Here is a 26999-nt window from a genome sequence, read left to right as displayed (position 1 = left end):
CCCACCCCCTCACCTTACCGATGCGCCGGTGCAACCCGCGCGCGTTGTCCTCGCGATACCTCCTAGAGCCGGGTGACGCACGCGCAGTGTCCCCGGGCCAAGATGGCGGCACGGTGTTCCACACGCTGGTTGCTGGTGGCTGTGGGGACCCCTCGGCCAACGGCTGCAGCGGGTAGAGGGACCCGGCCGCTCAGGGGGTGCGTGGTAGGGGCGTCGCTGGGCCGCACGCTGAGCGTTACCGCCTTCGCGCCTTCCCTGGGAGCTCGCGGCCCTGGGGCGCTACTGACATTGAGACCGGGTGTCAGCCTCACAGGTGAGGGCAGGGGCCAGCGCCAGAGTCGGGGCTCCAAGGCCTGGAAGGGAGTCACTCACCTCGCTCCAGTTACGGGGATACCGTGGTGAAGGGTGTTTTCCGACGTGTATGCGCAGTTGCTTAGGGAGAACAGCAAGCAGGAGGCACAGAGGCCCAAGTAACTACTCATAAAGGAAGAGCTGCATGGAGTCCCCGGTGGCGGGGGTGAAACGCCTCATAGGCCGTGAACCTTCACCTCTGTGTCAATATTTCTGAAGGCCTCTTTACGGCCTGCCGCTGCTCCCTCTTCCCTGTTCTTTTCTCTTCCATGCATCTTCTAGCTTCTAGCGGAATATGTAGCTGCCATTCGGTGAGCATCTGCTCTTGTGCTAGACACTTTATGTCTTATCTTACTTGATGGTAACAACAACCCAGCAAGGTGGGGATTGTCATCCGGTTTTAGAGAGTGGGAAATTGAAGTTCTAGCAGAGGGACTGACTTGCCCAAGGTCATAAGGTTACATTAAGAAGAGTTTTCCCAAACCTAGAGCTGTATTTTCATAGCTTTCACGCTTCCCACCACATGGTGTAAATTGAAGGTTACACTGAACAGTCTTCTAGAAGTTAAGTTGATAACTAATAAAACTACATACATTTGTTGAGCACTTACTATGTACCAGGCATAGACATTTCAGTGTAGTAGACACTGTTGTTATTCCGTTTTGCAGATAAAAAAATAACTGAGGCTTAGATGTCAAAGCTAAAAAGTGGTAAAGCCTTGATTCAAAACCTACTCCTTACTGAACAGCCTGGGTGATAACGAATATTTATTAAGCCTTTAGGTGCTTAGCCATGATAGTTTTTTCTTCCATTATCGTGAGAGAAGGAAGGAGGAATCATGGTTGAACAACTGTGTACCTGAATTGTACTAGTTGTTTCTGTCCCCTAGATTTTGTGCAAATGAGATTTAAGCTATCTGTAACCTTACAAAGATGATTAATTAAAGGCCCCTGAGAAGATAATTTCCTATTGGGTTCCAGTTTTGTAATATCATTAAAGTATTAGTAATTGCGATTGCTTCGTAGAGTGAACAGACTTCCACTATTGTGTTTGAGTGTGGATGAATTATTTAATCCCTTTGAGCCTCTTAACTAAAAATTTATTCATTTGCAGGTATGTATTGAAGGCCTGTCATGCCAGCCACTGTTCTACGTACTGGGTGGGGATACGAGATTGGCTGTGATGTTAGTCAAGTGATCCCATTTTTCAATTCTGTTTCTGCCACCTCTATTTCCTCACGGATGGAGCATAGTCTTCTCAGGTTTCCTTGGAATTATTTGAAGTGATGTCATTCTGTATTTCTCAGTATGAGCAAAAGTGGTAATTTTTAGATTTTGCTTAACATTTTCTAATGTTTAGCTAAATTTGTTCATATTAGATTTGTACAAGTTTGGGGCGCATTTTGGATAATTATATGTGTGTGTAAGAGAGACACAGACAAGCACTAAGTACTGAGTCATATGCAGCTATTAATAAGGAACTGCAGTCAGCTATCATTCTCTCCCAAGACCCAAAGCCCAAGATGGTCATGTTTTGTACCAGGTGAGAGGTGGCATCCTTCAAGATGTACTCTGATATCACATCTAAAGTCATCAACTTAGCTCCCAAATATTGGTCAGTGATCTCATCTCAAATTAAGTAGTATAATTAGGTGACATAAAAACAAAGCTTTAAATTCAACTTTTCTCTCAAGCACAGAAAGAAGGCAGTAAGTAGTTTGACACTGAGTTGCCATTTTTGGAGTGACTTGGAGGCTAATCCTATTCTGGGTTATTCTTAAAAGGGCAAGAGATTTATTTATTGGTCATATCAGAAAATTTGCCTGATAAATGTACTCTTTCTGATTATCGCTTATCATTGAGGTCTTTTGGATAATGTCAGAAGTCATCAAACTTGCCCTGGCTGATGTGACTCAGTGGATTGAACACCAGACTGTGAAATGAAAGGTCTCCTGTTCGATTCCCAGTCAGGGCACATGCCTGGGTTGTGGGCCAGGTCCCCAGTTGGGGGCACGTGAGAGGCAACCAATGGATGTTTCTCTCCTTCTCCCTGCATTCCACTCTTCTCTAAAAAATAAAATCTTTTAAAAAAAAAGTCATCAAACTTCTTGTAGTTAAAACTGATTTCTCTTTATTCCCATGCACCTTTACACCATTCTAACGCAAGTTCAAATGCTCTGCTTATGATGTTGAAGCTGCAGCTGCCAGAGCTTTTGTCACTACCAGCCTCCTTCTGGATTGGAAGGGATGGGAAGCAGAGTCTGAAACAGACCAGGGTATCTTCCCATTCCTGAGTGAAGAGGGAGTTGATTACTAGAACTAGGAAGCTAGCTCTAGCATTTTTCTCACATCAGACCAAAGAAAGACAACAGTGGTCTCCTAGCTCCTACTGCTTCCACACTGTCTGCTTTTCATATTCCTGGAAGTCTAAGGTTCAGCAACGGAAAACAAGTATCAGGAATACCGAAAGTATAGATTTTCTTCCTGGTTCTGATTTTGATCATTCTGGCCATTTCTACCCATTCTACTGTCTGATTATTCCATATGCTTTATACCGTTTGTCTTTTGTGCTCAGATTAACACTACTTAATGTTGCAATCCGTGTTTGGTTGTTGGTTTTTGTTTGTTTGAGGTTTGTTTAGTTTTTTTGAGAGCTCTTCTTCGTGCACACCTGATCATTTACCTGTTTAATACGAGTGGCTTCCTGTTGCCCTTAGGATAAAATTCATACTCTTAGCATAGTTCAAAGGCCCTTCTGTTTATTTCTCGGCCGCATTAATATGATCATTTCTACCCACCCCTCTGCCATCGCCACAACCACCACACACAGGCTTGTGTACACGCATGCATGCACTCTCACACATACACATACAGAATCACTATACCTGCAGTTCCTAAATGCACAGGAATGAACCACTCCCTCTAAACCAAAGGTGATTATATGATTTAGCCACCAAACTGGGCACTTTTGAAAGTGAAAGGGGATGCTGTTAAAAATAACCCCAGGATGACTATATAAATCTGGAGGCATTTAAACCTCTCCTTGGTCTAGCTAATGTCTGCCATTTAACAGCAGGGGCCCTAGCAGACCTTCCCTGAAATTCTTAGATTGGGTTGCCAGTGGCGTGATTTTTTTTTTTTTTTTTGCCCTCTGAGGACCTCTGGTAGTGTCTGGAGAGGTTTAGGTTTTTAGTTGCCAACTTTGGGGTGGGAGAAGGGGTGGCTAGTGCTACTGGTAACTTAGTTGGCCAGGGGTGCTGGAAAACATCCTAATACACGTACTAGGTGTATTAGTTGGCTAACGCTGCCATAACAAAGTACCATAAACTGGGTTGCTTAAACAACAGAAATTTATTTTCTTTTTATTCTAGTTCTGGAGGCTAGAAGTCTAAGGTTACTGTTTTGTCAGGATTGTTTCAAAGATCCTATTACCAAATGCAGTCGCCTGAGGTGCTGAAGATTAGGACTTCAACATATGAATTTAGAGGTGGGGGACACAATTCAGCCCATAACAACAGGATAGCTATCACTCCCCTATCCTGCAGAAACTCCACTGTGAGGAGGTTGAGAAACCCTGGTTAGGTGACCCTTTAATGTGTATTCTCACTCTGCATGTCTGTGTGTGCTAATATATCTTCATACACTGCCTTCCAGACTCCCCTGTGGGACTGCTGAACTTGAGGGCATTAGCTTTGACTCTTAGTCATCTTGTATTCTCAGTGCCTAGTACAGTGTTAAGACCTTGAATGATTATTAAGCTCCAGGAGAGCAGTGCCACTGATTGGTTCACTGTTGTATGAAGCCTAGTGCCTCGTAGATGCTTAGTATTTGCTGAATGAATAAATGGTAGTACATATTTGTAAGTATTTGCTGAATGAATGAATGGTGAATACCAAAGCTTTTCTCCAGGCAAACATTTGACTTAGGAACCTAGAGCTGTCTCATGATCCTCATTCTTTAAAAAAAAAAAAGATTTTACTCATTTTTTTAGAGAGGGGAAGAGGGAGAGAAACATCAATGTGTGGTTGCCTCTCGCACGCCCCCCAACCGAGGACCTGGCCTGCTACCCAGGCATGTGCCCTGACCTGGAATCCAATCATTGACCTTTCCGTTTGCGGTACAGTGCCCAACCCATTCTTTTTCTTGACCCGCCTTTTCCTTCTGCCTTAACTTGGCCTCCCCTTCCCCCAACTTCACCCCCCACCCCCTTTTCTTCCAGTTGTCACAGGATGGGTTGGGGGTTCGGAGGCAGCACTTGAGATTATAGAGCATCTCTCCCAGCTTCACTCTAAATGAGTGAAATTAGCACTCTGCTTCATGCACAAAGGGCAGTTGAGTAAATGTGTCTCTTGGCCTTTCCTCCTAGCTGCTGATGCAAGAGACCTGAAAGGAGGCAGGGTATATGGCCACCTGCCGTGTGCTTTGATTCCTTTCAGGTTGTCTGCTCTATGGTAAACAGGTTCTGGCACAGGGCCTTTTAATCTTGTGTGTCTGTATATGCTTATTGTTTTTAAGGGAGGTGAACAGTGCTTTGATCAGATTCTCTGAGAGGTATGTGACTAAAGACTAAGAACCATTTCATTAACCCAGTGGTTACGGAGTTATCACCTGGAGGGATTGTTAAACACGTCCTGCTAAGCACCACCTCCAAAGTTTTTGATTGAGGTCTGGTGTGGGGCCTGAAAATTTGCACTCCAACAAGTTGTTGCTGCTAGTTCAGGGACCACAGGAGGAGCACCACCCTACCCTGTTAGCATATAATATGCAAGGTTGCTTAGTGGAGGGAAAGAACATTAAAAGAGAGTGAACCTGGCTGGTGTGGCTCCTGGATTGCAGGCCAGGTTCCCAGTTGGGGGATGCGAGAGGCAACCACACATTGATGTTTGTCTCCCTCTCTTCCTCTCTGAAAATAAATAAAATCTTGAAACAGTGTATGAAAATATCTGGCATGTGGTTAGTCCTCAAGCAATGCAATGAGAGAGCAGTCCCCTTTTATTTTATTTATTTTTGATTTTGAGAGTATGTTTATTAAGGCCGGGGACAGTGAAACAAAGGAAGGGCTTAAGGTAGAAGAAGCAAAAGCAACAGGAGAAAGTCAAAGAAAAGGAGGCGTGGAGACAGGTTAAAGGGGTAAGCCTGGGATGACCTGTCGCTGCCTGCTGTTCCCCTGGTTGTGAGTGTAGGAGAAAGACAGATATAAAGCAAGGGTGTGTTCTATAGAGAGGACAATGTGGGTTGTTTTGAGGCTTTTTATCTTTGGCCAGCCAGAATCCTAGGCCTCAGGGAAGAGTCTTAACAGACTATTCATTAGCTTTCTAGGTGTGTCCTTCAGTTATGTTGATTCATCAAAACTGATATATAGAGGGGCCAGGGGTTATATTCTGGTTATTTTGATTTTTTTGTTTATAGTGGGTTTTTTTTTTTTTCCATTACCATTTATCCCCCTTATATCCTTTTCCACCCAGAGAAGGAAAACTCTGACTCCAAAAAACCTCCGCTGCCTTACGGCATACCTCTTCAGGGGAAAGGCTAAGGGAGTAAACCCCGACAGAAAATCCGGAGCCGGAGTCCCTAAGGCGGTTTGACGTTGTAGTCAACACCGGCAACTCCTGCGGCGCACCTGAAGCCAAGCTGTATTGACTCCGTCTTTCCCTTGGATCCTTCAGCTGCGAAGAGAGGGGGGGTCTGCTGCATGGGCAACAGCAGACCCTCCATATCACCCTGCCCAGGCTCTGTAGCTTCAGCTTCACTGGAGAGGACACTCCAGCGTCATCGCAAGATGTCGATTCAACACGGGAGGAGACAGATACCGTGTCACTCCCGAGTCAGACTGCACAGCCATTCTCGGTGGTGCAGATAGACTCTTAAGAAGCTACACCATCGTCTCTCGAGACGGATGGCTGCCAACAACGATCCTTTTCCACCTCCACCCCTCCCTCACCACAGAGCTAAGTCCCTTTTTATTATTTTTAAATATTTCATTTATTTTTTTTTAGAGAGAGGGGAAGGGGGGAAGAAAGAGCGAAAGTACGTGCCCCGACTGGGGACCGAACCACAACTCAGACATGTGCCCTGACAGGAATTGAACCAGCTTTGTGTGACAATGCCCAACCAACTGAGCCACATAGGTCAGGGCACTAAGACTCTTTTTAATCATCTTCATGTGCAACCCCCATCTGTTGTACTGTTTTATTTAGTGGTTTAATGAGGCTACAGAGGTAATGTAACCCAGCAGGATCAGCCCCACCCAGTTTTATATTGACATTGTTTTATATTCTTTGCATACAGTGGCCTTAGCCATTTTTGAAGTGCAGTGAATTTGGTCTCCCTTGGGCTTGGAGGAAAATAGGTCCTAAAGTTGTGACCTGTTTGCTCCTTCACAGGTATAACCTGGCTGGTTGTTTACTCGGTTTCCTTTTGTTGAACATATTCCGAGAGTGATTATCTTTCCTTTTTTCTTTTTTAGGAGTAAAAAGTTACCCTTTTGTTTGTACTGCCTCTTTCCACACGAGCACCCCTTTGGCCAAAGAGGATTATTACCAGATATTAGGAGTGCCCCGAAATGCCAGCCAGAAAGAGATCAAGAAAGCCTATTACCAGGTCTGTATGGAAGCCAGGTTTTAGAGACAAGATTATAGAAGGAATACTATTGAACTAGTCTGATCCTGATCAGTGCAGTGTATATGCCTATACATACAGGACGCAGGCCGCTAATGGTGTAGAATGATATGATAAAGATTGGCTTTGTTGGACTGTTTTTTAGTGCATGATGCTGTACCCATTAATGCTTCAGAAAAGAGGAGAGAGTCAGAACCAGAGATTTAAAAAATATTTTTCCATAACCGTTTTTGTACGTAGATTTATTTTGCACTGTTTGAATTAGTAGGCATGCTGGTTTAAGTTATTCTTTGCATTCAGATGAAAATTTATGGACTTAGAATTATTTCTTCTTTTAGCTCAGAAAGTGTGAAATTCCCATCATCATATCCCAGAATGTATTAGGGCTAGTTATTTAGACCAATATTTCCTAGATTTTTGCTCTGATCAACAAAATTAAAATTAAAATTAAACATAAGGACACCAGTGTAGGATTGCCAGCTTTTGTAATTTGCCTAATATAGATGTTAAAAATAACCAGTACAATCAATTTCATTGGTAAAAGAAAGAATGTGTAAACACCATTAAAATAGGAAAGCCATAATATCAGAATAAAGAAGAGATCTTTAAATTAAATATGAATTAAATACAAAAATTACCTTTATGGGAAATTCACTATAAAATTTTTGAATTTAAGAAAAAAATTTTTTGTGGGTGAGTGAAAACTTGGTCCAAGGCCAATATTTGTGAACCAAGTACTGATCAAGACCAGACCTAACAGCTTATACTACGGGTGTCTACTCTTTCCTCTTACTTTTTTTAAAGTGTACAGTTCAATGGTTTTTAGTATTATTTAGAGTTGTAGAATTACCATCACAATCAATTTAAGAACATTTCAACAAATCAGAAAGAAACCTCATACCATGAGCACTTTAGACCCCATTCTCTCTTTGCCCTTGCAGTTGCAAACCTGCTTTCTGTCTCTATGGATTTGTCTATTCTACACACTTCACAGAAATGAAATCATACAATATATAGCCTTTAGTGACTGTCTTCTTTTACTTTAGCATGTTTTCAAGGTTCATCCATGTACTATGTATCAATACTTCATTTCTTTTAATGGTCAAATAATATTGCATTGCATGGATATGCTACATTTTACTTACCTATTCATCAGTTAATGGATATTTGGATTGTTTTCTTGTTTCCACTTTTTTGCTATTTTAACTAGTGCTGCTGTGACCATCCGTGTATAAGTTTTGTGTGAAACCTAGGTTTTCATTTCTCTTGGGCATGTACATACACATAGGAGTAGAATTGCTGGGTCAAATGATAACTCTGTGTTCAACCTTTTGAGGAACTGCTAGACTGTTTTCCAAAGCAGCTGGACCATTTTACATTTCCACCAGCAGTGTATGAGGCTTCCAATTTCTCTCTATTCTGGACAACACTGTTATGTCTTTTTTTTTTTTTTTTTTTTTTTTTTAATTTTGTTATGTCTTTTTAATGGTAGCCACACTAGTGGGTATGAAGTGGTGTCCCAGTATGGTTTTTGATTTGCTTTTCCCTGGTGGCTAACGACGTTGAGCATCTTTTCATGTGATTATCAGTCATTTGTTATAAATATTCAGATCCTTTGTCCATTTTTTTGAGTTAATCTTTTTATTGGTTGTAATGGTATGAGCAAAGGCATGTTGGAAGAAAGCAGAGATCCTTGCTTGGGGAAGAGTGAATAACATGTCTCTTTTGAGCTGGAGGGAAAGGTACCTGATGCAAGGGCGGGAGAAGCTTGAAAAGGTGGAGGCTGTGGCCAAATTACTGGGGCATTTGAGGCCTTTAGCAAGTGCTAGAGAAATATGAGGTCTGTCCAGAAGGTATCCAGCCATGTAACATGAAAAATAGAGACATTTATTAAAGAAGATATAAAGTGCAAGAAACATTGTATATACGACAATGATGCCTCAGTCCCTTTCAAAGTAGGCACCTTCTGATCTCACACAGTTCTCCCAGATGCCATCAGCTGCCCCATTGTATTTTCTGGAATCTCACTGACCTCATCTATGGTCTGAAATCTCTTCCCTTTCAAAGGTGATTTTAGTTTTGGGAAAAGCCAGACGTCTCAGGGGGCCAAATCTGGGCTGCAGGGGGGCTGAGTCACCTGGGTAATTTGATGTTTCACAAAAAAACTGCACAGGAGGTGATGCATGATCAGGCATGTTGTCATGATGAAGCTCCCAATTACCAGTTGCGCATAGTTGTGGCCTTCTGAATCACCTGAAGAGTTTCTGTGGAGGAATGGTCAAGCTTAACAAAAAATTTGATACAAATTCATTGCTCTACTCAGTCATCTTGAATGTGAGGGCCACACAGTACACATGCTCACTCAAAGGCATTTACTTCCTCCACTGACTAGTACAGTGAAGTTGTCATTGTTCACGCATGCGCATACCAGTCCACTCTCCTTGGCTGCCAGGTTACATCTGTGTCACACAAACCATTCTTGCTATATTAACAATTGCTGGACTTTTTCCAGACCTTGAAATTAAAAGAAAGTGGGGAATGACTCAAGCTTTTAGATGTGGAAATAAAAAGGTCAGCTAAAGCTGTGCAATTTGAAACTGGAAATTTTAAAAGATGCCTTTATGGAGCAATTACTGGAGTCAAATCTTGATAAAGCTTTGTGTGTGTTGTGTCATTTAATTCTGATGGCAAGAGGCTTGGGAAGGTGATGACACACATCCTAAGCCACACAGCTATTATGTGGCATATGTAAGACAAATACAGGTCTTTCAGACTGCAAAAGGCCTCTCTTCTCCCTATGCTGATCTCATGTTTCAGCATATCTTGCCTTGGCATTAGAACCAGCCTTACTTTGTAGCTCACTGTGATCTACTGGCCATGCTTGAGATGACTGCCCCCACCACATCCCCTTCCCTGGTGTGAGGACCAACATCTCCAGAAGCAGACTAAGCAGCCAGCTGCTGACAATGCCAGAGCCAAATGGCCTCTCAAGTCTCTGTCAGCTTTAGGATTTTGTTTCTGGGTACCTCCTTGCCCTCACATAAAGGACCTGTGGTAATCCAGACTTGGAAGTCTCAGAAATCATAGCAAACAGTGGTGAATACCTACAAAACACATATTATAATACTTCTCAGCGCAGCCAGAAGGTAGCCTTCGTTTTAGAGCTACTCAGCACACCTGTGTGTTATGGACCGCCATGTGAGATTTAGTTTTCTTTTTCATATTTAAATCTGTTTTGCATGGTAATATATTTCCCTTGTTCAGAATTAAAAAAGTACAAGGTACTTTTATTGTAAAAAAAGCGCCATGTAAAGTCTTCCTTTTTCCCATTCATTCATATCCCTCCTGTAGCAGTCAGTGTTACCAGTTTATTGTATGTTCTTCCCAAAATAATTTAAATCTGTCCAATTATTTTCCTTTCCTACACAGATTAAAGTGTACCGGGTACACTATTTTGCATCTTTCACAAAGGTGCAGGCTCTAAAGAATTAGTTATTATTTTTGGTAGAGATTTATTGTGGCTGAAAAATGTGTAAATACCTCAGATATGAAGAAATGGTTTATTTTTAATGTCTTAAACCTTGTTTTAAGAATTTCTATTGTTTATAAACTCTTAGCTGCTATAAAGGAAGTAAAATTGTGACTGGTATTTGGGGTTCAGTTTTAGTAATCCTTTTGTGTTCATAGTAATTTACCATTTCCTCCTATAGCTTGCCAAGAAATATCACCCGGACACGAATAAGGATGATCCTAAAGCCAAAGAGAAGTTCTCCCAGCTGGCAGAAGCCTATGAGGTAATGCAACCCACTGGTGTGTGCACTCACTGTCATTCAAGAGTATGCTGCACAAGGTGACCTCACATGTCATGAGGTCGGTAGGAAGGCTGTGTCCCCACGCCTGATCCCCTCATTAAAGAAAAAAGATTCCCAGGTCTCATGCTAGTCTTACTTCTTGGAATCTCAATGAAAAACAGGATTCAATTTTTATTGACAGAGCTTGGACTTGTAGCCGGGTCTGGGAACACCTTGTTGGATTAATTCAGTACCTATTTGATCACCCCCTCCTACTTAGGATATTGCTGTCTGGTGGGAATGGTGGTTCTTGTAAAAGTAGGCCACCACCGTCCTGGAGAAATTTAAAATGTAATCAGAGGGAGTGAACATACATGAAACAGCTATTGAATAGTTGGACCTTCTTCCCAGACTTTGACCATTCCAAAGGGGTTCAGGATATATAGAATATTATATATTTGCTCTGTGTGTGTGTGTACATTCCCCCATAACCATTTGACAGTAAGTCACAGACTTTGTATCTCTTTATTACTAAGTACTTCTGTATTTTCTAAGAATAAGAACATTCTTTTCCATAACTACAGTACATTTGTCAGAATCAGAACATTTTATGTAGATACAGAATCATTATTTGTACTTGGTGTCTATGTCCCTGGGCCTCTGGAGACCCGGGAGCACCTGACTGCTATGCCTTTTGTGGAAGGTGCTGAGTGATGAAGTGAAGAGGAAGCAATATGATGCCTATGGCTCCACTGACTTTGATCCTGGGGCTCGTGGCTCTGGGCAGAGCTACTGGAAAGGAGGCCCCACTGTTGACCCAGAGGAGCTCTTCAGGAAGATCTTTGGGGAATTCTCATCATCTTCTTTTGGAGATTTCCAGAGTGTGTTCAGTCAGCCTCAGGAGGTAAGCTTATTTTGAAGAACCGTTCAAATTTTAGCTGCTAAGCATGATGCAAGCAGATTTTATCAACTTCTGTTTCTCAAAGAAAAATGCAAAACAGCTTCAATGGAATGATCTGGAGGCAGCCATTTTGGTAAGAAATCATTGGAAAATTTGAGAAATCATATAGGTAATAATGTGTACATCCATTTTGACTTGAGTCTTACAGTTGCTTAAGCAGGCAGAACCTAAGGCTCTCAAAGCCATTACTAAGGTGTACTTTATCTAGAGCTGCTACATTATCCCATGAGAGCTCAACCTAGTAGGAAGACATCCCAATCCTACTTCTTCCATAGTCATGTCTTAATAAGACATCAGAATTGAAGAGAGAGGAGTAATGTTTATGATTTAAGTCATGATTGTGGATCATTCTGTCTGTTTGTAAGGACCGTATACAAGTATGATCCATGAACAGTTTGTTGAAACGTACATTTTTACTTAAACATTACTCTCAAAAATCTTAATGAGTAGGGCATAAACAGTCAAGTCCCATTGATTTGAATAGAAAGTAAAGCAGTTAAAAAGTAAAGTAGGGAGGAAGGAGATGAATAGGCAGCAGAGAGGATTTTTAGGGCAGTGAAAATACTTTGTGTGATTTTATAATGATGTATATATGTCATTATGCATTTGTCTAGACTCATAAAAGTATAACACCAAGAGTGAACCCTAATGTAAACAGTGGGCTTTGGGTGATTGTGATGTGTTGATGTAGGTTTATCCTTGATTAACAATGTAGCAGTCTGGTGAGTGATGATGAAGGGAGAGGCTGTACATGGGTGGGGACAGAAGGTGTGTGAGAAATTTCTGTACTTCCCTCTCAGTTTTGTTGCAAACCAAAACTGCTCTAAAAAATAAAGTCTTTAAAAGTAAGGTAACTGCAAACTGCTGGCTATTCCCTGTTCTGCTTTAAGAGGATAACAGTTCATTTCTTGATTTCTTTAGTACATCATGGATTTGACATTCAATCAAGCTGCCAAGGGTGTCAACAAGGAGTTCATGGTGAGCATCACTGATACCTGTGAGCGGTGTGATGGAAAGGGGAACGAGCCTGGCACCAAGGTGCAGCACTGCCACTATTGTGGCGGCTCCGGCATGGTAAGAGCGAGTTAGAGCTGCCTCTCGCCACCCCCTTCCTCCCTTCCCAGGGTACTCCCACCCCATGCCCAGTAACACTTCCCCCCATCATTCCTTATTTCTATGCTTCTGTGGATATTTTTCAGCAGTACCTAGGGCTTTGAGAATTCATCACTAGGTGGGACTATTTTATCTAGAATCATTTGTACTTTTCCAGGCGTTCTCTGTCTTGGTCAACAGTACAGACAGAGCAAGGAAACTTAGCTGCCCTCTCTAAAAATACACTTTAGGATATTTTGGAAATTTGAAACCAAGTAGGGGTTGTTGGAGACACTTACTTTGCTTGAAATGTAATCATTTTTTTCTTTTGTTAACTTGTTGAGTTAATTCAAAGTTATAGAACAGTATAAAGAACCACACTTCCTTAGTCCTTTTACTCAGCTTCATCAATTAACATTTTATCCTATTTGCTTTGTCATTTAAAAAAAAAATTAACAGTTCATTTTTTATTGTATTTTTTCCATTACCATTTGTCCCCCCTATACCCTTTTCTGCTTTGTTATTTTTGGTGTGCTCAGTCTCTCCCCCTTCCCCTCCCTGTGTATGTATTCTGTTTATATGCATGTACACACACATGCACCCATGTGCACACACATGCACACACATTCTCCCAACCATTTGAGAGTCAGTTGCAAACATTTTATTTCTTTATTCCTTTACACTTCAATGTGTGTTTTCTAAGAACAAGAACATTCTTTAACCACAGTACAGTTTATAAAAGCAAGACATTTAATGTTGATACAATACCATTATCTATACTTAAATTAATTCAGTTGTTCTTGCAAGTTCTTTTTACCCTGGTCTAGCATCCAAACTGGGATCTTGTGTAGCATTTGCTTGTCTTTTCTTTTGTCTTCTTTAATCTGGAACAGTTCGTCAGCCTTTCTTATTCTTTTATGTCCTTGACATTTTTTTAGGGTTACAAGCCAGCTATTTTGTACAATTTCCCTCATTTTGGGTTCATACCTCAGAGGTATCGTGCCCCCTTCAGAGGATCATGTCAGGAGTCATGAAGTGTAAGTTTGTCCCATTAGTGATGATGTTACATTTGATCACAATCATTTAGTTAAGGTGGTATCTACCAGGTTTCTTCATGTAAAGTTATTTTTCCTTTGAAATTAATAACAGAGTTGTGATTCTGCATTCCTCTGAGTGAGAGCACTCTTAGAGAGGATGAGAATTCTGTTGCTACAGTTCTGTGAGCCCAGTTGCTGCTACTTGTTACAGATATTTAGATACTTTTTTATTGATTGTTTCCAGTTTCCTCTCACTTCTAAGGTCCTTTCTCCAAGGCCTTGAATTGCTGTGAATATTTTTCTAACATTTCTGAAGTGAACATTGAAGTATTTCTCTCAAAACGTAATGTTTGAGACTGGGAAAAATAATTGCAACTTATTTGCTAAAGGATTAGTATTCCTAATATGTAAAGGGCTCTTTCTGAATACTGAGAAAAAGGCCAACAGCTCAACAGAAAAACTGGTCAAGATGAACAGAAGAGGAAATGCAAGTGACTAGTAAACTTTTCTCACCAGCAGTCAGGGAAACATTTATGTCATGCGCATTGTGGTCCCAAAGCTTTGGCTGTCAGAATTTACCTGTGTACTTAAGGGTTCCATTTTTCTTCTCCTTTTAATCAGGAAACTATAAATACAGGCCCTTTTGTGATGCGTTCCACGTGTCGGAGATGTGGTGGCCGAGGCACCATCATCACATCTCCCTGTGTGGTATGCAGAGGAGCAGGACAAGCTAAGCAGAAGAAGAAAGTGGTTGTCCCTGTGCCTGCAGGTGGGTTCTGGGCTCCTTCCCACACAGAAGACTGAGAGCTAAGACATTGTTTCCTTGTTACTTGGCCAAAGCCAATGTTAAGGCCCTGGAACCCCAGACTGGAGGAGGAACTAGAATCTCCTTGTCGTTTTCTCTTTGCACTAGTTGTTCTTAAAATCTACACTTATATATCACTTTGATGAGAAGGGACCTGACATGTCCACTCTTTCCCATTCATGGTGAAGGAGCTCTTCTTCCATCATCTCTGTCTTTAGTTCACAAAGCCAGCATTGTCCCCACTGCCAGCCCAGTCTGCCCCTGCCCTCCTCCTCCTAGACTCCAGGGCAGCCTGTGACTTCTCTTTCCAACCAGCTCTTGTTCCCAGGGTACTCTTTCCACAGGGCAGTCTGTTCACATCACTCGCCCTGCTGAAGACCTAGCAGTGACTCTCAGGGGCCAGAAAAGGCCGCCTCTCTGGGCTCCTGCTGGCCTCTTCAGCTTCTCCTCTTATTAGCCTTCCCCTTGTTGCTGCCTTTCAGCCTTCCTGACTTTCCTGTAGCTCCTTGAATGGGACATAATAACCTCTCAGAACAGAGCCTCTCCAAATGATCATTTTCTTTTGAACTTCTGTTCTCACTCACAGGAGTCGAGGATGGCCAGACTGTGAGGATGCCTGTAGGAAAAAGAGAAATTTTCATCACATTCAGGGTAGGTGCTCTGCTTGCATAGCCTCTGTTGGGGCCTTTCTCTCTTGGAGAAAGTGCAGTCAAGGCTTCTCCTGACGAGAAATGGAAGCTTCATGGGACACATCCTGCTATCTGCATTTCCAAGGGAAACAGTAGCCACCTTGGTGGGGTTATTAAATATGTCACCGTGAAGCTTTTGTGCTAGGTGTGGAGAGAGGAAAGTTGCGTCAAGGGGTTTACGGTTTGGAAACAAAAAAACACATAAAAATACAGAAAACATCTGCCTGTGTTTTTATTTACATATCAGATTGTTGGTAGGAATAGTTAAGTGCCAGTGGTAGAGTTTTACCTACTATATACAAGAGGAAACCTGGTTTTGTAAGATAAGGGAAACCTTAAAGTAGGTAACAGCTTCTGTAGGCAATTCCACTAGATACATACCTGAGAAAAGCCCACACACATGCAGCAGGCAGAGTCACAAGATGTGTGTGACAGCCTCATTCATAGTAGCAAGACACTGATAACAACCTGCTGTCTTGGGTGCAGAGAATGGTAGGGTGAACTGTACTGTGTCACAGAAGGAAGAAACTGGACCACGTGTGTAATGAGACTTGTCAGTTACAAAGAGAAGGGAAAGAAAGGCTACAGGAGGATGCAGGGAATGTCATTTATGTAAACTTTTAAACCACATGAGATGATGTTATATATCACTTAAGAACATGATATATGTAGTAAAAGTTAAAAGTTGCTTGTAGGAAAGATTCAGCAACGTAGTTAACTCTGGAGGGGTGAGAAGGAAGCTAGGAGACTTCACCTGCATTCATAATATCTTATTTGTAGCATTATATATTTACTTTGCAGTTCATGTACATGGGAAATATTTCATAATTAAAAACAGCCAAAAACCTAAAGGATGAACCTTCTTAACTGAGAAATCAAAGACAAAGATAGCAAGCTGGAAGCCAGTCAATGAGAATAGTTTGATAGAGAATTCTGATTCTGTTCCCATCTAATAATAGAGAGACATCACTGGAAGGCAAGGAATGTCTTTGAGATACGATAAACTGCTTATAAAAAAACCAAAATAATTCTAGTGTTGTCAGTCTGTCTTAAAGGTAATTTGTGCCAAATGACCATTTGGAAAACCATTTTTCCTTTGTAGATGGATTAGTCTGCGTTTCTCTTTACTTTCTAGTAAAGTAAGATTTTTTTTTTTAGTGTTCAAGAGCCAAATTTACTTTATTTCTGTTCAGAATTGAATGGCTGTATTTGAACCTGAGAAAATCTAGGCACCATTGCTTTGCAGTATAGAAATGAATCTGATGCGTAACCTGGCACAGTGTTTTGATTTGGTAAAAGTACACTCCCTCAAGTGCGATGTTCCAAGCATAGAATCAGGGTAACGTGTGCCAGGCCCTGAGCTTGGGCTGCTAAGATGTGGGGCTGATGTCCAGTCTTTAGAAGGACCTTTCTATGCATAATGCTCATCTCTTATGTTTGGCCCTAGGTGCAGAAAAGCCCCGTGTTCAGGAGGGATGGTGCAGACATCCACTCTGACCTCTTTATTTCTGTAGCTCAGGCTATTCTTGGGGGGACAGCCAGAGCCCAAGGCCTGTATGAGACAATCAACGTGACGGTAAGAGAGCAAGATAATTTTTGCCATCCTCCTACTTAATTGCTTTTTTTCCTGAAATGAAAAATGGCTTACAAGTGGTTAGAACCTGTAAACAACCAACATGTCGGGGATTCAGGGGAAATGAGATTTAGAGGAGGCAGGAGGAATGTCTGGCCATTCCTTGGGTTTGAGTCACCGACTGCAGGCCATGAGTGTGTCATCACTAGGGACAGTAATTCCTGAGTTGCATCCCCTCCTTTGCTGGGCCAGGGAGCAGCCTCAGCAACGCAGCCCTGTGTTGGCTTTGCCATTTTTCAGGTCTGGGTCTCCAGACTCCCCCTTGGTTTACCTCCCTAAACCACTAACCCCTACATATTTGGTACAGGCTCTGCTCAGGGTGGACCCCAGCTTAGCCAGTTTCCATGTGGTTATTGGCAGGCTCTGTCTAGAAATTCGAGTGGGCAACTGGAGACCAAGGAAAACCACAGGTTTTCTTTCCTTATAGATCCCCCCTGGGACCCAGACAGATCAGAAGATTCGGATGAGTGGGAAAGGCATCCCCCGGATTAACAGTTATGGCTATGGAGATCACTACATTCACATCAAGATAAGAGTTCCAAAGTAAGCACCCACTTAGCCATGGCAGGGCCTGCCGGATCCTTTCACACTTTCACCATCAAGCAAGGCCCAGTTGTGGGTTTTTTGCCTGCCAGGTCCTGTGCTGAGTGTGGCAGTGTAGTCGTCTAGCACCACCAGACCACCTAGCCCCATTGTGGCTCTGCTGCTGGAAGCCCTGAAGCTCAGTTAGGTTACTTCTTTAATAAATCAGTGTGTCCTGCCCAAGCTGTCCATCTGCAAAGTGGACATAATGAAGGAAAGGTCAACCTCCTCGAGTCGGAGAATTAAGTAATACGTAGGGAATGCTTAGCTGTTGCTGCAATTGATTTTATTATTCTTGCTCTCAGGGTACTCACAGTCTGGTGGGAGAGAGAGATCTATAACCAGATCATAGCACAGGATGTCTGCATCCTTTGGGAAAAAGATCTGAGCTGAGTGCTGTGGGCTTCCAGAATAGGCATGCTGACTCTGGGAGACCCAGGTTTCCAGCACTCCTTTTAATTTCTTATGCATGTGTGCACACGCACACACACACACATATGCACACACTTATAAAGGCTCCCCCCTCCAATAAACTGTTCAGCACGGCCATAGTGGCAGTTGTTTAAAACAATTTAGGGTATTTTAGGAGATTTTCTTGATAGAAGCTTTAAGGGGGGGCTGTTAGGGTCAGGTTGTGCGCTCTGCCTGGGTCAGGGGTCCCACGTTTCCCACACTGGCCCAGGCCTCATCTTTTAAAGAGCTGCCCAAAGGAAACACTTGATGCTGACTATGCTTGCTCCACAGGAGACTGACAAGTCGGCAACACAGCCTGATGCTGAGCTACGCTGAGGATGAGACAGATGTGGAAGGGACAGTGAATGGCGTCACCAGTACAAGCACTGGTAAGGTGGCATGGTGGCACATGGGCATCCTTAGTCCCTAGTCCCTTGGAAGCATGTTGAGGTTCCCACTTGGAGACCTTCATGGAACCTTCAGAGAGCGCAGTAGAGAGAGGGGAACTGAGGGCTCGAAACAGCCAAGTGTAAAGTGTAACTGCAGTCCAGAGCACCACTGCTTCTCCTTCCTCTGTGTTAGAGAGTGCTAGACTGCTTCCTGCCAGATAGCCCTGTGTGTCAGAGAGCTGCTCTTCTGAGTTCTATCCTTGGTTCTGCCACTTGCTTAGGCACATCATCACGTGAGAGTTCCTTCTAACAGCTTAAGAAGATGGATTGGAAGGCTTTATGCATTCCTGACCCAGAATGCTTCACCAAGATTTCAGTGTCTTATAAACAACATCTTCCATGGCAATTAAAAAAAAAAAAAAAAAGCCACATGACTCCAAATCTGCCTATTTCCAGTAGGTCTAACTTTGAATTCCTCTGGCAATGAACAGGTAGGTGCCTTACTTACCCTGAGTTCAAATGTCATTCTCTGTCTACAGGGTATAGTTAAATATCAGTGATATTTGATACCAAAATGCTTGCAGGCAGAAGCTTTGGTGATGGGAAACCTCAGCCACAGCCCTCTTCCCTTGGGAGGAGGTTGTTCTACAGTGGAGATGCTGGTTCTCTGTCAGCTGGATGACTGCTGGGTCAGGACATGCTGAACCGAGAGTGTAATTGGCTTCAACTGCAACATGTTTCCTCTTTGTTAAATCATTTTGTTTTCGTCTGGGTCCTAGATGCTCTTCTTATGTTTTCAGAAGTTGAATAGTCTTAGGTTACTATATAGTCATTCAGAGTAAGTGATCGGAGCAGGGGTGGATCTCCCAGTGATGTGGAGGGCTTGGTCTTGAATTCTTACTAGTGTCCCAGTAGCAGCAGCCTTTGCATGGACTTTGCTGGACTTCTGTTGAGTTCAGGGGACCAAGTCCTCTGTGAAAAATAGCCATGCTCTGGCCAGGTGGCTCAGTTGGTTGGAGTCTCATCCTGTTTACCAAAAGGTTGCAGTTTCAATTCCCGGTCAGGACACATAGCTAGGTTGTGTGTTTGATCCCCAGTTGGGGTATGTATGGGAGGCACCAGTTGATGTTTCTCTCTCACATGGATATTTCTCTCTCTTTCTTCCCTTCTGTCTCTCTAAAATCAATAAACATGTCCTTGGATGAGGATTTTTTTTAAAAGTAGCCACCACAAATCCTGTCTGTAGCCTGACCAAGCACGGTTTTGGTACTTGTTTTAAATGGTTTGATACATATACTTTTCACTTATTTTCTTGTTATATCCTTGAACAAAAAAGAAGTGGAAATAGTTAATCCATGTAACTCTAATGTGCACTTCCAGCTTCTCTTCCTGAATCCCAAATGTTCACATAGTTATGTAACACTTGAGATTTGTTCTGCAGACAGCTCTCAGCTGTCCTCCTCTCCCCACTCACCCAGAACTTGGGGTCTCCCGAGCTGAGCCCTGTGCAAGGGTGTGGGCCTTGTTCACTATATTAGAATGCTGGAAATTGGTATTCACCAGTTGTTTTTTTTAAACCCCTTTTTTCTAATAGCTTAAATTGAGAATTGGATCATGTAGGCAGCTTCTTAGTGTCCTTAGAACCCTCATTATTTTCATGTTTTTTTTTGTCCTGATAGCTAATTCCCTCTTCCCTCATTTAGCCAGGATTTATTGGGAGCTCCCTGTGTGCCTGATACATTGCCAGTTCTTCAAAACATTTTTTTCTTTTCCTTTCCTTTTTCATTCCTTACCCTTACATCAGAGTGGGAGAGAGCAGGTACTTCTTTCATTTCTTATGCACCATGAATCTTGGTAGCACTAGCTTCCCCTCCAGGATGCCACAGAAACCAGAGCAGGCTTGAAACTCTCACTAGGTTACAGATCACAATTACTTTAGAGTGGTTTTCACAGTTGAAACAAACGTACATTTCAAAATGTGGCCTCTGGGCCACCTTCTCTCTCAGGTACACACACACACACATGCAGTGGGAACATTCAGCTGCTGGACTTAGCTGGCTCATGTCAGGTATTGCACCACAATGAACATGACCACACAGGTCAGAAGTGTCTCACCAATCATAAAGTACTTGTCCTGGAAAGCCCGCTTCTTGATGAGCCACATCATGTGTTGGACAAGCCCAGTATGTTAGCAATGTCAGGGATCCTCTTTTGAGTCCCCATCAAGGTCATTCTCTAGGCCCCCAAGTCCTTCCAGAATACTGTGCCCGCGTCCAATGAGGTCATCCATGTCGTGGTGAATTTTCTGGAGGGAGGAGTTAAACTGCAGTGATATATCCAGTGGTATGGTGGTGTCAGAGTTGGTGATGAAGATGCAAGACAGAAGCTCCTCTTGCTGTCTCTCATGCCGCTCCCTTATGTATTGCGGATGCTAAAGTTTCTGAGAGCAGTCTGCAGCTCCTGGCCATCATACTTTAATTGGTCAGCACAAGGTTTGGCATTCTGTCTTTTGTTAGGGGGCTCCTCGCTGGACAAAATCTCCAGATGCTCTAGATGGCTGACTATCTGGTCTACGCTTGCTTAGATTTGACTTTCTACTACTGCACAAAAGAGAAAAAAGAATAACTGAGTGAACAGACTGCTTGTCTGCTGTCTTCAGGCATCCCATGGAAGAATGGATCTGATGAACCTACTTGTGCATTAGTTGGTATAGCTGTTTCATATCCTCAGCACAGCTAGGTTTAAATTTTTTATTGACATAATTTTACTGAGTATAGCTTAACTTTAATATATGCATTGGATGCATTTCTGAAAAGTTGTTTATAAAGTGAAATGGGTATGCCAAATTACATATCTTTTCTATGCCCATTGTCATTTCAGAATTGTAGTCCAATGGGAAATTTGGCTCCCAGACATCTTTTATTTTATTTTATTGATTGATTGGTTGATTGATTGGAGAGAGAGAATGAGAAACATCAATTTGTTGTCCCACTTATTTATGTAATTCATTGGTTGATTTTCATATGTGCCTTGACCAGGGATCAAACTCATAACCTTGGCATAGCAGGATGATGCTCTAACCAACTGAGCTACCCGGCCAGGGCATAAATGACATTTAAGAATCTTAGAATTGACTTCAAAGAATGCACTGTCAGTCTGCTGCCTGGGTGTAGGTAAGCCTTCCACTGTACTTAGAAGAAAGTTACTTTTGCAATCCCCATAGGAAAATATGACAATACATATAATTCCCATTTCCTGACAACTTCCTGAACAGTGGACCCTGTTATTTAAGTAGAGCCTCAAACTCTTTTATTTCAAGCATTTAACAAAGCATATTAACAAGTCACACTAGAAGCAGTTGCATTCAGTTATCAGCGATTCTTGGGATAAAGTGTGTACTTGTTTCAATTGCCTCTAAGAACACATGCATTAATTAGAGAGTCAGTAGAGACCCAGGAGAGTCATTGTAGGTACAGCTTGGTTTCTGAGTGTCTTTGCTTTTATATGGACAAGAGTGCCTGGAAGGCATTTGTAATAGATACGATTTTGTAGGAAACTGACCAAGTTTTTGGTGGGTATAGTATCCTTTATTTTTGTTCAGTTACGCATCTGTTGAGAACCTTAATGGCTGATTCTAGCTTCTTTCCCAGTCTGAACCACAAAGACTATAGTGTCTTTAGGGACTCTTTGCACTTAAGCAAAAAGGCACAGGGAATTGGGGCATTCTGAGATTGCTGTGTGACTTTTTTGAGTTAGAGATACAGTGTGGCTCATTGTTTCTGGATCATCATTAATTCTTGTGACAACCCACATATGTACATGTAGCTGCAACTATAGAAACTTGTTCCTGAGCTCATTATTTGGGAATTCCATTTGCTGTTTCTCTTCTCTGATATAGATAATAGGGAGGAGGCAAGAGGAAGGTGAGGTAAAAGACATGTTAGTTGAATGAGATGTGCTCTGCTGGCTCACCCTGTTATGTTAGATGGCTCAGGGGGTCAGGCTGTGAACATAGACTGGCATCTCCACCTGTGGGATGGGTCCAGTCCTCAGAAATCAGACCCTGGAGTACTGTTGGACTCTTATTCTTCAGCTTTCAGTGTGCGCTAGGAAGTGACACACACAGACAGGATCTTTGCCCTCATCCAACTACAGTATAATGGGGGATTACAGGACAAGCACTAAACCCTCAAATGAATGTTTGACCTTTCTTATAACACTAGGAGTTTAACCCACAAAGGTGGTACAGATTCATGGAACGAATATTATCTGGTTATTCTTCCCCTGGCATCCACCTTGTGAACAACCATCAGAGTTTTGACTTGGAATCCTTGCCTGTAGTAATTATAGTGTTTCTTCTTTGAGTCCCTGGCACCTTGCACAGCACCTGGCCCAAGACTTGTTCATGATAAATGTTGGCTGAGTTGGTTTGAATTTATTTTCCTAACCATCGCCTGGGAAACACTGTCAGGGAGAGAAAAATTTAATCCTTCTCAGAAAAGCCACATGTGGTCTGATAGAGGAGTCCTTTGACCTCAGGTTTGACCTCTGACTGGTGGGCTGAGCAGCCCCACCTTCTGAAAGTGCAGACTAGAAAAATGCATATTTGGCTGGGGTAGACTTCCACCATTGGGCATTACCTACTTATTCTAAAATGCAAAGATCCTGTACCAGCTTTATTGAAAGCAGCTTTGGAAGTATAGCATTCGTATTTGTATCTTGTAATGAGACCAGAAGGTGCCTGAGTGCCCAGGACATCCTGTAAGGACATGTCGCCCCTCCTACCCCAGGCTGGTCTTCAGGGAAATCAGGACTCTGAGCAGAGGGGGGGAGAGAGGGAAGGAGAGAGAGAGAAGGGGAAGAGTCATTTATAGACTTTGTCATCTATGTGCAGAGACTCACAGTTTATTCATGTTTGGTTTAGAATTTTAAGTTCAGTGCTTATATTCTTTTGATGTCCGGCCAGCAAATATTCCTGAAGGATCCCATACTCCTTTTAGTCAAATTTAAAATAGAGGGAGAGAGGTAAGGCTGTTCCTGCTAGTATGAAATGAGAATTTCTTGGTGTGTGTATGTTTTGTTGGTGGCTTTTTTTTTCTGGTGAATTCAAATAAAATATTTATTAGACATGTGAATTTTGAGTCTAGCTTTCAGGAGAATAGTCAAGGCTGGAGATACAGATCTTGGGAGGGATGTGGATATGGGAGAAGGGTTCGGTCATGGGCACTGTAGGAGTTTTCACACATGACCCCTAATTCTTTGATGCTTCTCCCAGTGAGAAGTGAGATCTATGTTCCTAACCCATGAGTCTGGAAGGACTTGTAACTGCTTTCAAAAAAAGACTTTAATGGCTGGTGGGAGGAGGGGTTGGCTCAAATGGCAGAGGGCAGAGGATGCTGTGCAATAATTCAAAGTTGAGTCATAAGGGGTTATGCAGCTTCTCTTAGCATGCTCACTCACTGGATGTTCCCAGTCGCCGTGCCGTGAAAAGCGCTAGCCACATGGAGAGGCCACATCTAGGGGCTCTGGTTGCAGCTCAGATGAAACTAGCTTTCAGGTCATCCAGCTGATGACCCAGATATGTGAGTTTTTGGTGTTTTATTATTGTCGTGAATTATTAACCAGCTAACCCGGTGCTTGTTCTGGCTCTCCCAGATTGGCCACCATGGCTCAAATACCTGCATGACCATGGAGCACAACCACTCTGTACCCTTCCTGGGGTGATAAGGACAGCAGAGTTGGTGGAGGAGGTGTCAGCAGTCACTGAGTGTTTTTGTGCCCCATTGTGACTAGAAGTTAAGAGCTTGGGTTCTGATGTTAGAAGATTCACAACCCAGCTCTGCCGTTACTTAGCAGTGAAGCCTTAGGCAAATTACTTCACCTCCCTGAGCCTTAGTTTCCTTATCTGTAAATTGGGGATAATAGTAGCACCTACTTCATAGGGTTCTACATGATTAAATGAGATCACATAGATAATGTATTTGGCATGGCACTTGTTAAAAGCTCCATCAGTAGTAACTCTGGTGTGACACATGCAAACTCTCATACACTGACATACACGAACACATGAAGATTTGCCATCTCCTTACCAAGGGCATAATAAAATTCAATACTCTTGCACTCTCTTGTTCTAGGAGGCCTGGGAGTGATGGGAAATTTCTGGTTTGTGGATCCCTTTGTATTAGGAGAATCCTTTTGTTACTTAAGTCTTTATGTGGCAGTGGGCACCTCTCAGAGGGGCGTGCAGTGCTCAGGTTCTCAGCCGGGGAGACCTGGGAATCAGGGGTCACCCAGCTGCCTTGGCTTTGGTGATTACCTCTATTAGCACATCCTTGTTCAGGGCCACTGCTGTCTCTCTGAGGACATTCCTGAGCTGTGAGAGCATGCCAGTCCAGAGGACTTCCTGGTGGGCTGGACCTATGACAGCCTTGTCCCACTTCTGCTAGGGGCCTGTTGCCCAGGACCTCTCATTGAGGAAGGTGGCCTAGTCTGTGATCGTGGGGACTATGATAATTTTTCTTCTGCTATGCACTGTGCTTGGCATGGATCTCCTAGCACGTTGAGGACAGGTCTGTAGTCTAACTCATAACAAAAGTTTGCCCTCCCTGCCTAGTTGATAGATCTTTAAAATGATGCATTTGTACAGCAGAATTGCTCTTCTTAGTCTCAGCTTGGGCCCTAAAGAAACAAGGAGCACCCATTCCTCCTTCTGGAGCATTAGGGTTAGATGCCCCCAGATGGGGAGATCTTGCCCAACGCCATACAGGGTTCTTCACTGCTGTTGTTATAGATAAGAAGTGCACATGTCCTGGGATTCCAAAAGGCAGTGAGTCCTTCCCTGAGTATCCCAGAGATGTGCACATGTACAGAGCATGGAAGCTGGTCAGTTTGTCTTGGCCGTTGTTCTTCATGTATTAGAGCCGGTGGCATGGTGGTTAAGAGTCCGAGCTTTGGAGTCCTTCTGCTTGGGTTTGAACATAGTTCTCCCTCCCACTTACTCTGTAACCTTGAGCAAACCACCTAACCTCTCTGTGCCTCCATTTTTTTTTGTTGTTTTTTTTCATCTGAAATTTACATATAAGTTTATCCTAAGGATTGAATGAGCTAATATGGAAGCTTTGTGGCTTGGCCTGGAAGGCATCTGGCAGTGGACTATATTTTTGTTATAGTTGTTAAGCTGAAGACAGCTGGTAATTGTCTGGCCCTGTTTCTTATTTCCCTCTCATGACCCCATGACTTGGGGAGCAGTTAGGATACCCTGAAGTACTGAGTGACATGTTTGCTTCCATCAGCCATCCTTTCAGGCAAGGCAGCCTTGGCCAACCTAGGAGCTACCCCCTCTCCTCTCCAGGTGGCGCTTGGTGGCTCCTTGAGTGTTGAGTCCTTGGGTGCCCCGGGGGGGGGGGGGGGGTTGGTGGGGCCTGGGATGGAACACCTGGAGGTGTGTGCCCTTGACCCTAGTTTTTTCTGCTGTTTGTGCCCAGGTGGCAGCACCATGGATAGCTCTGCAGGAGGCAAGGCTAGGCCTGAGGCTGGGGAGGACAAGGAGGGATTCCTTTCCAAACTTAAGAAAATGTTTACCTCCTGATACCCAGCTGAGGTAGGAAAACCCTTGAGGTTTCTCCCCTTTGTTTCCCTCTGTGAACTAATCCCTAATCCATATTTTTCCTTACTTTAACCAATTTCATATGCCCCGCCCCCTGGAGTTGGAAGAGGTACCAGTCTGAGTGGTGAATCAGGCTCCCCTGGGAGCCAGGCCTTTTGGCCCATGGAGACACCTGCATTAGGTAACGTGGCAAAGTCAGTGGCAGTCCAGGGCTGAACCAAACTGCAGGGAGAGGCTACAATGGGGGCGGCCTCCCAACCCTCCCTCCACCAGCCCCCAGAGGCACAGCATCCCACAGTGGTGGGAGCCAGGTTGCCCATAGTCACAGAGGGCAAGTCACAGAAGAGCCAGGCTTACAACTCAGATCTCCAACTTGTCACCTGTTTTATAACACCTCTCCTAACAGGTGTAGGGTCAAATAATCTCCGGGGACTACCAGGAGTTGTGCTTAGTCACTGGGTTCTTGGGACCGACTTTTTACTTGTGCGGGTACCTGGTTGCTGGGGCTCCTGGCATAGTTCCTTTCCAGGGATAATAGAAGCTCACCCATAAGAATGTGCCTTAACAATGCCAATAAACTGTAACCACTATGTCTTGGTTCAGGAAAACGGTCCACTGGAAACTAGGCCAGGAGCAGCAGCCCCTCCTCATGGCCAGGGCACCTTGGAGACAGGAGGATTCCAGAACAGCAGCTTCGAGCCCTGCCTGCAGAGGCCTTCTGGACTACCTGGGCAACAGCAAAATCATGTGACAATCCACCTCTCCACAGAACGGTCATGGTGGACAGCTCCTGGGCAGTAAGGCATGGCACGCCTAAGGGCTGGTAGTTTTCTTGTCCACGGGTAGGTAACTCGGCCTCTTCTGGCTCAGACAGAGTAAGACATTTGGACACTTCTTGCAGAGCCAAAACTAATTTGGAATCAAATGTGGTGGAAATCTTAGTAAAGAATTAAAGGCCATGCTTACAGCTTAAAAATGAAGTCTGAAACTGTA

The 26999-nt window shown here is 43.3% G+C and overlaps 1 protein-coding gene and 1 pseudogene across 4 annotated transcripts; one reads left to right on the top strand and one right to left on the bottom strand.

Annotated features, from left to right (window-relative positions):
* Window positions 1–62: 62 nt before the first annotated feature.
* Window positions 63–26999, top strand: DNAJA3 (DnaJ heat shock protein family (Hsp40) member A3). 4 transcript variants are annotated; one of them, XM_090277101.1, is made up of 12 exons: window positions 63–313; window positions 6817–6950; window positions 10679–10762; window positions 11463–11663; window positions 12642–12794; window positions 14471–14618; window positions 15241–15305; window positions 16791–16919; window positions 17404–17519; window positions 18303–18400; window positions 26107–26187; window positions 26610–26999. In XM_090277101.1, the coding sequence occupies exons 1-12, from the start codon at window positions 103–105 to the stop codon at window positions 26630–26632; spliced, it is 1443 nt and encodes a 480-aa protein (XP_090133227.1). In that variant the 5' UTR covers window positions 63–102; the 3' UTR covers window positions 26633–26999. The 4 variants fall into 4 exon arrangements, with proteins under 4 accessions (XP_090133227.1, XP_090133226.1, XP_090133228.1 ...); XM_090277100.1 differs by lacking the exon at window positions 26107–26187 and adding an exon at window positions 25885–26000; XM_090277102.1 differs by lacking the exons at window positions 26107–26187; window positions 26610–26999 and adding an exon at window positions 18682–18810.
* Window positions 20460–21122, bottom strand: LOC150009335 (Golgi SNAP receptor complex member 2 pseudogene; annotated as a pseudogene).

This window comes from Furipterus horrens, unplaced genomic scaffold (genome assembly GCF_987537825.1).
Source record: "Furipterus horrens unplaced genomic scaffold, mFurHor1.1.pri manual_scaffold_5, whole genome shotgun sequence".
Taxonomy (NCBI): Eukaryota; Metazoa; Chordata; class Mammalia; order Chiroptera; family Furipteridae; genus Furipterus; species Furipterus horrens.
Note: the sequence above shows the minus strand (reverse complement) of the source record. Positions and strands in the feature narration are given on the sequence as shown.

Bases quoted from the DNA above. Each gene is read 5' to 3' on its own strand.
- DNAJA3 (XM_090277101.1), top strand. From the start codon at position 103: ATGGCGGCACGGTGTTCCACACGCTGGTTGCTGGTGGCTGTGGGGACC. The intron at 314-6,816 runs GTGAGGGCAGGG...TTTCTTTTTTAG, and splicing joins ACCGGGTGTCAGCCTCACAG to GAGTAAAAAGTTACCCTTTT. The intron at 18,401-26,106 runs GTAAGGTGGCAT...CGCCCCCTGGAG, and splicing joins CGTCACCAGTACAAGCACTG to TTGGAAGAGGTACCAGTCTG.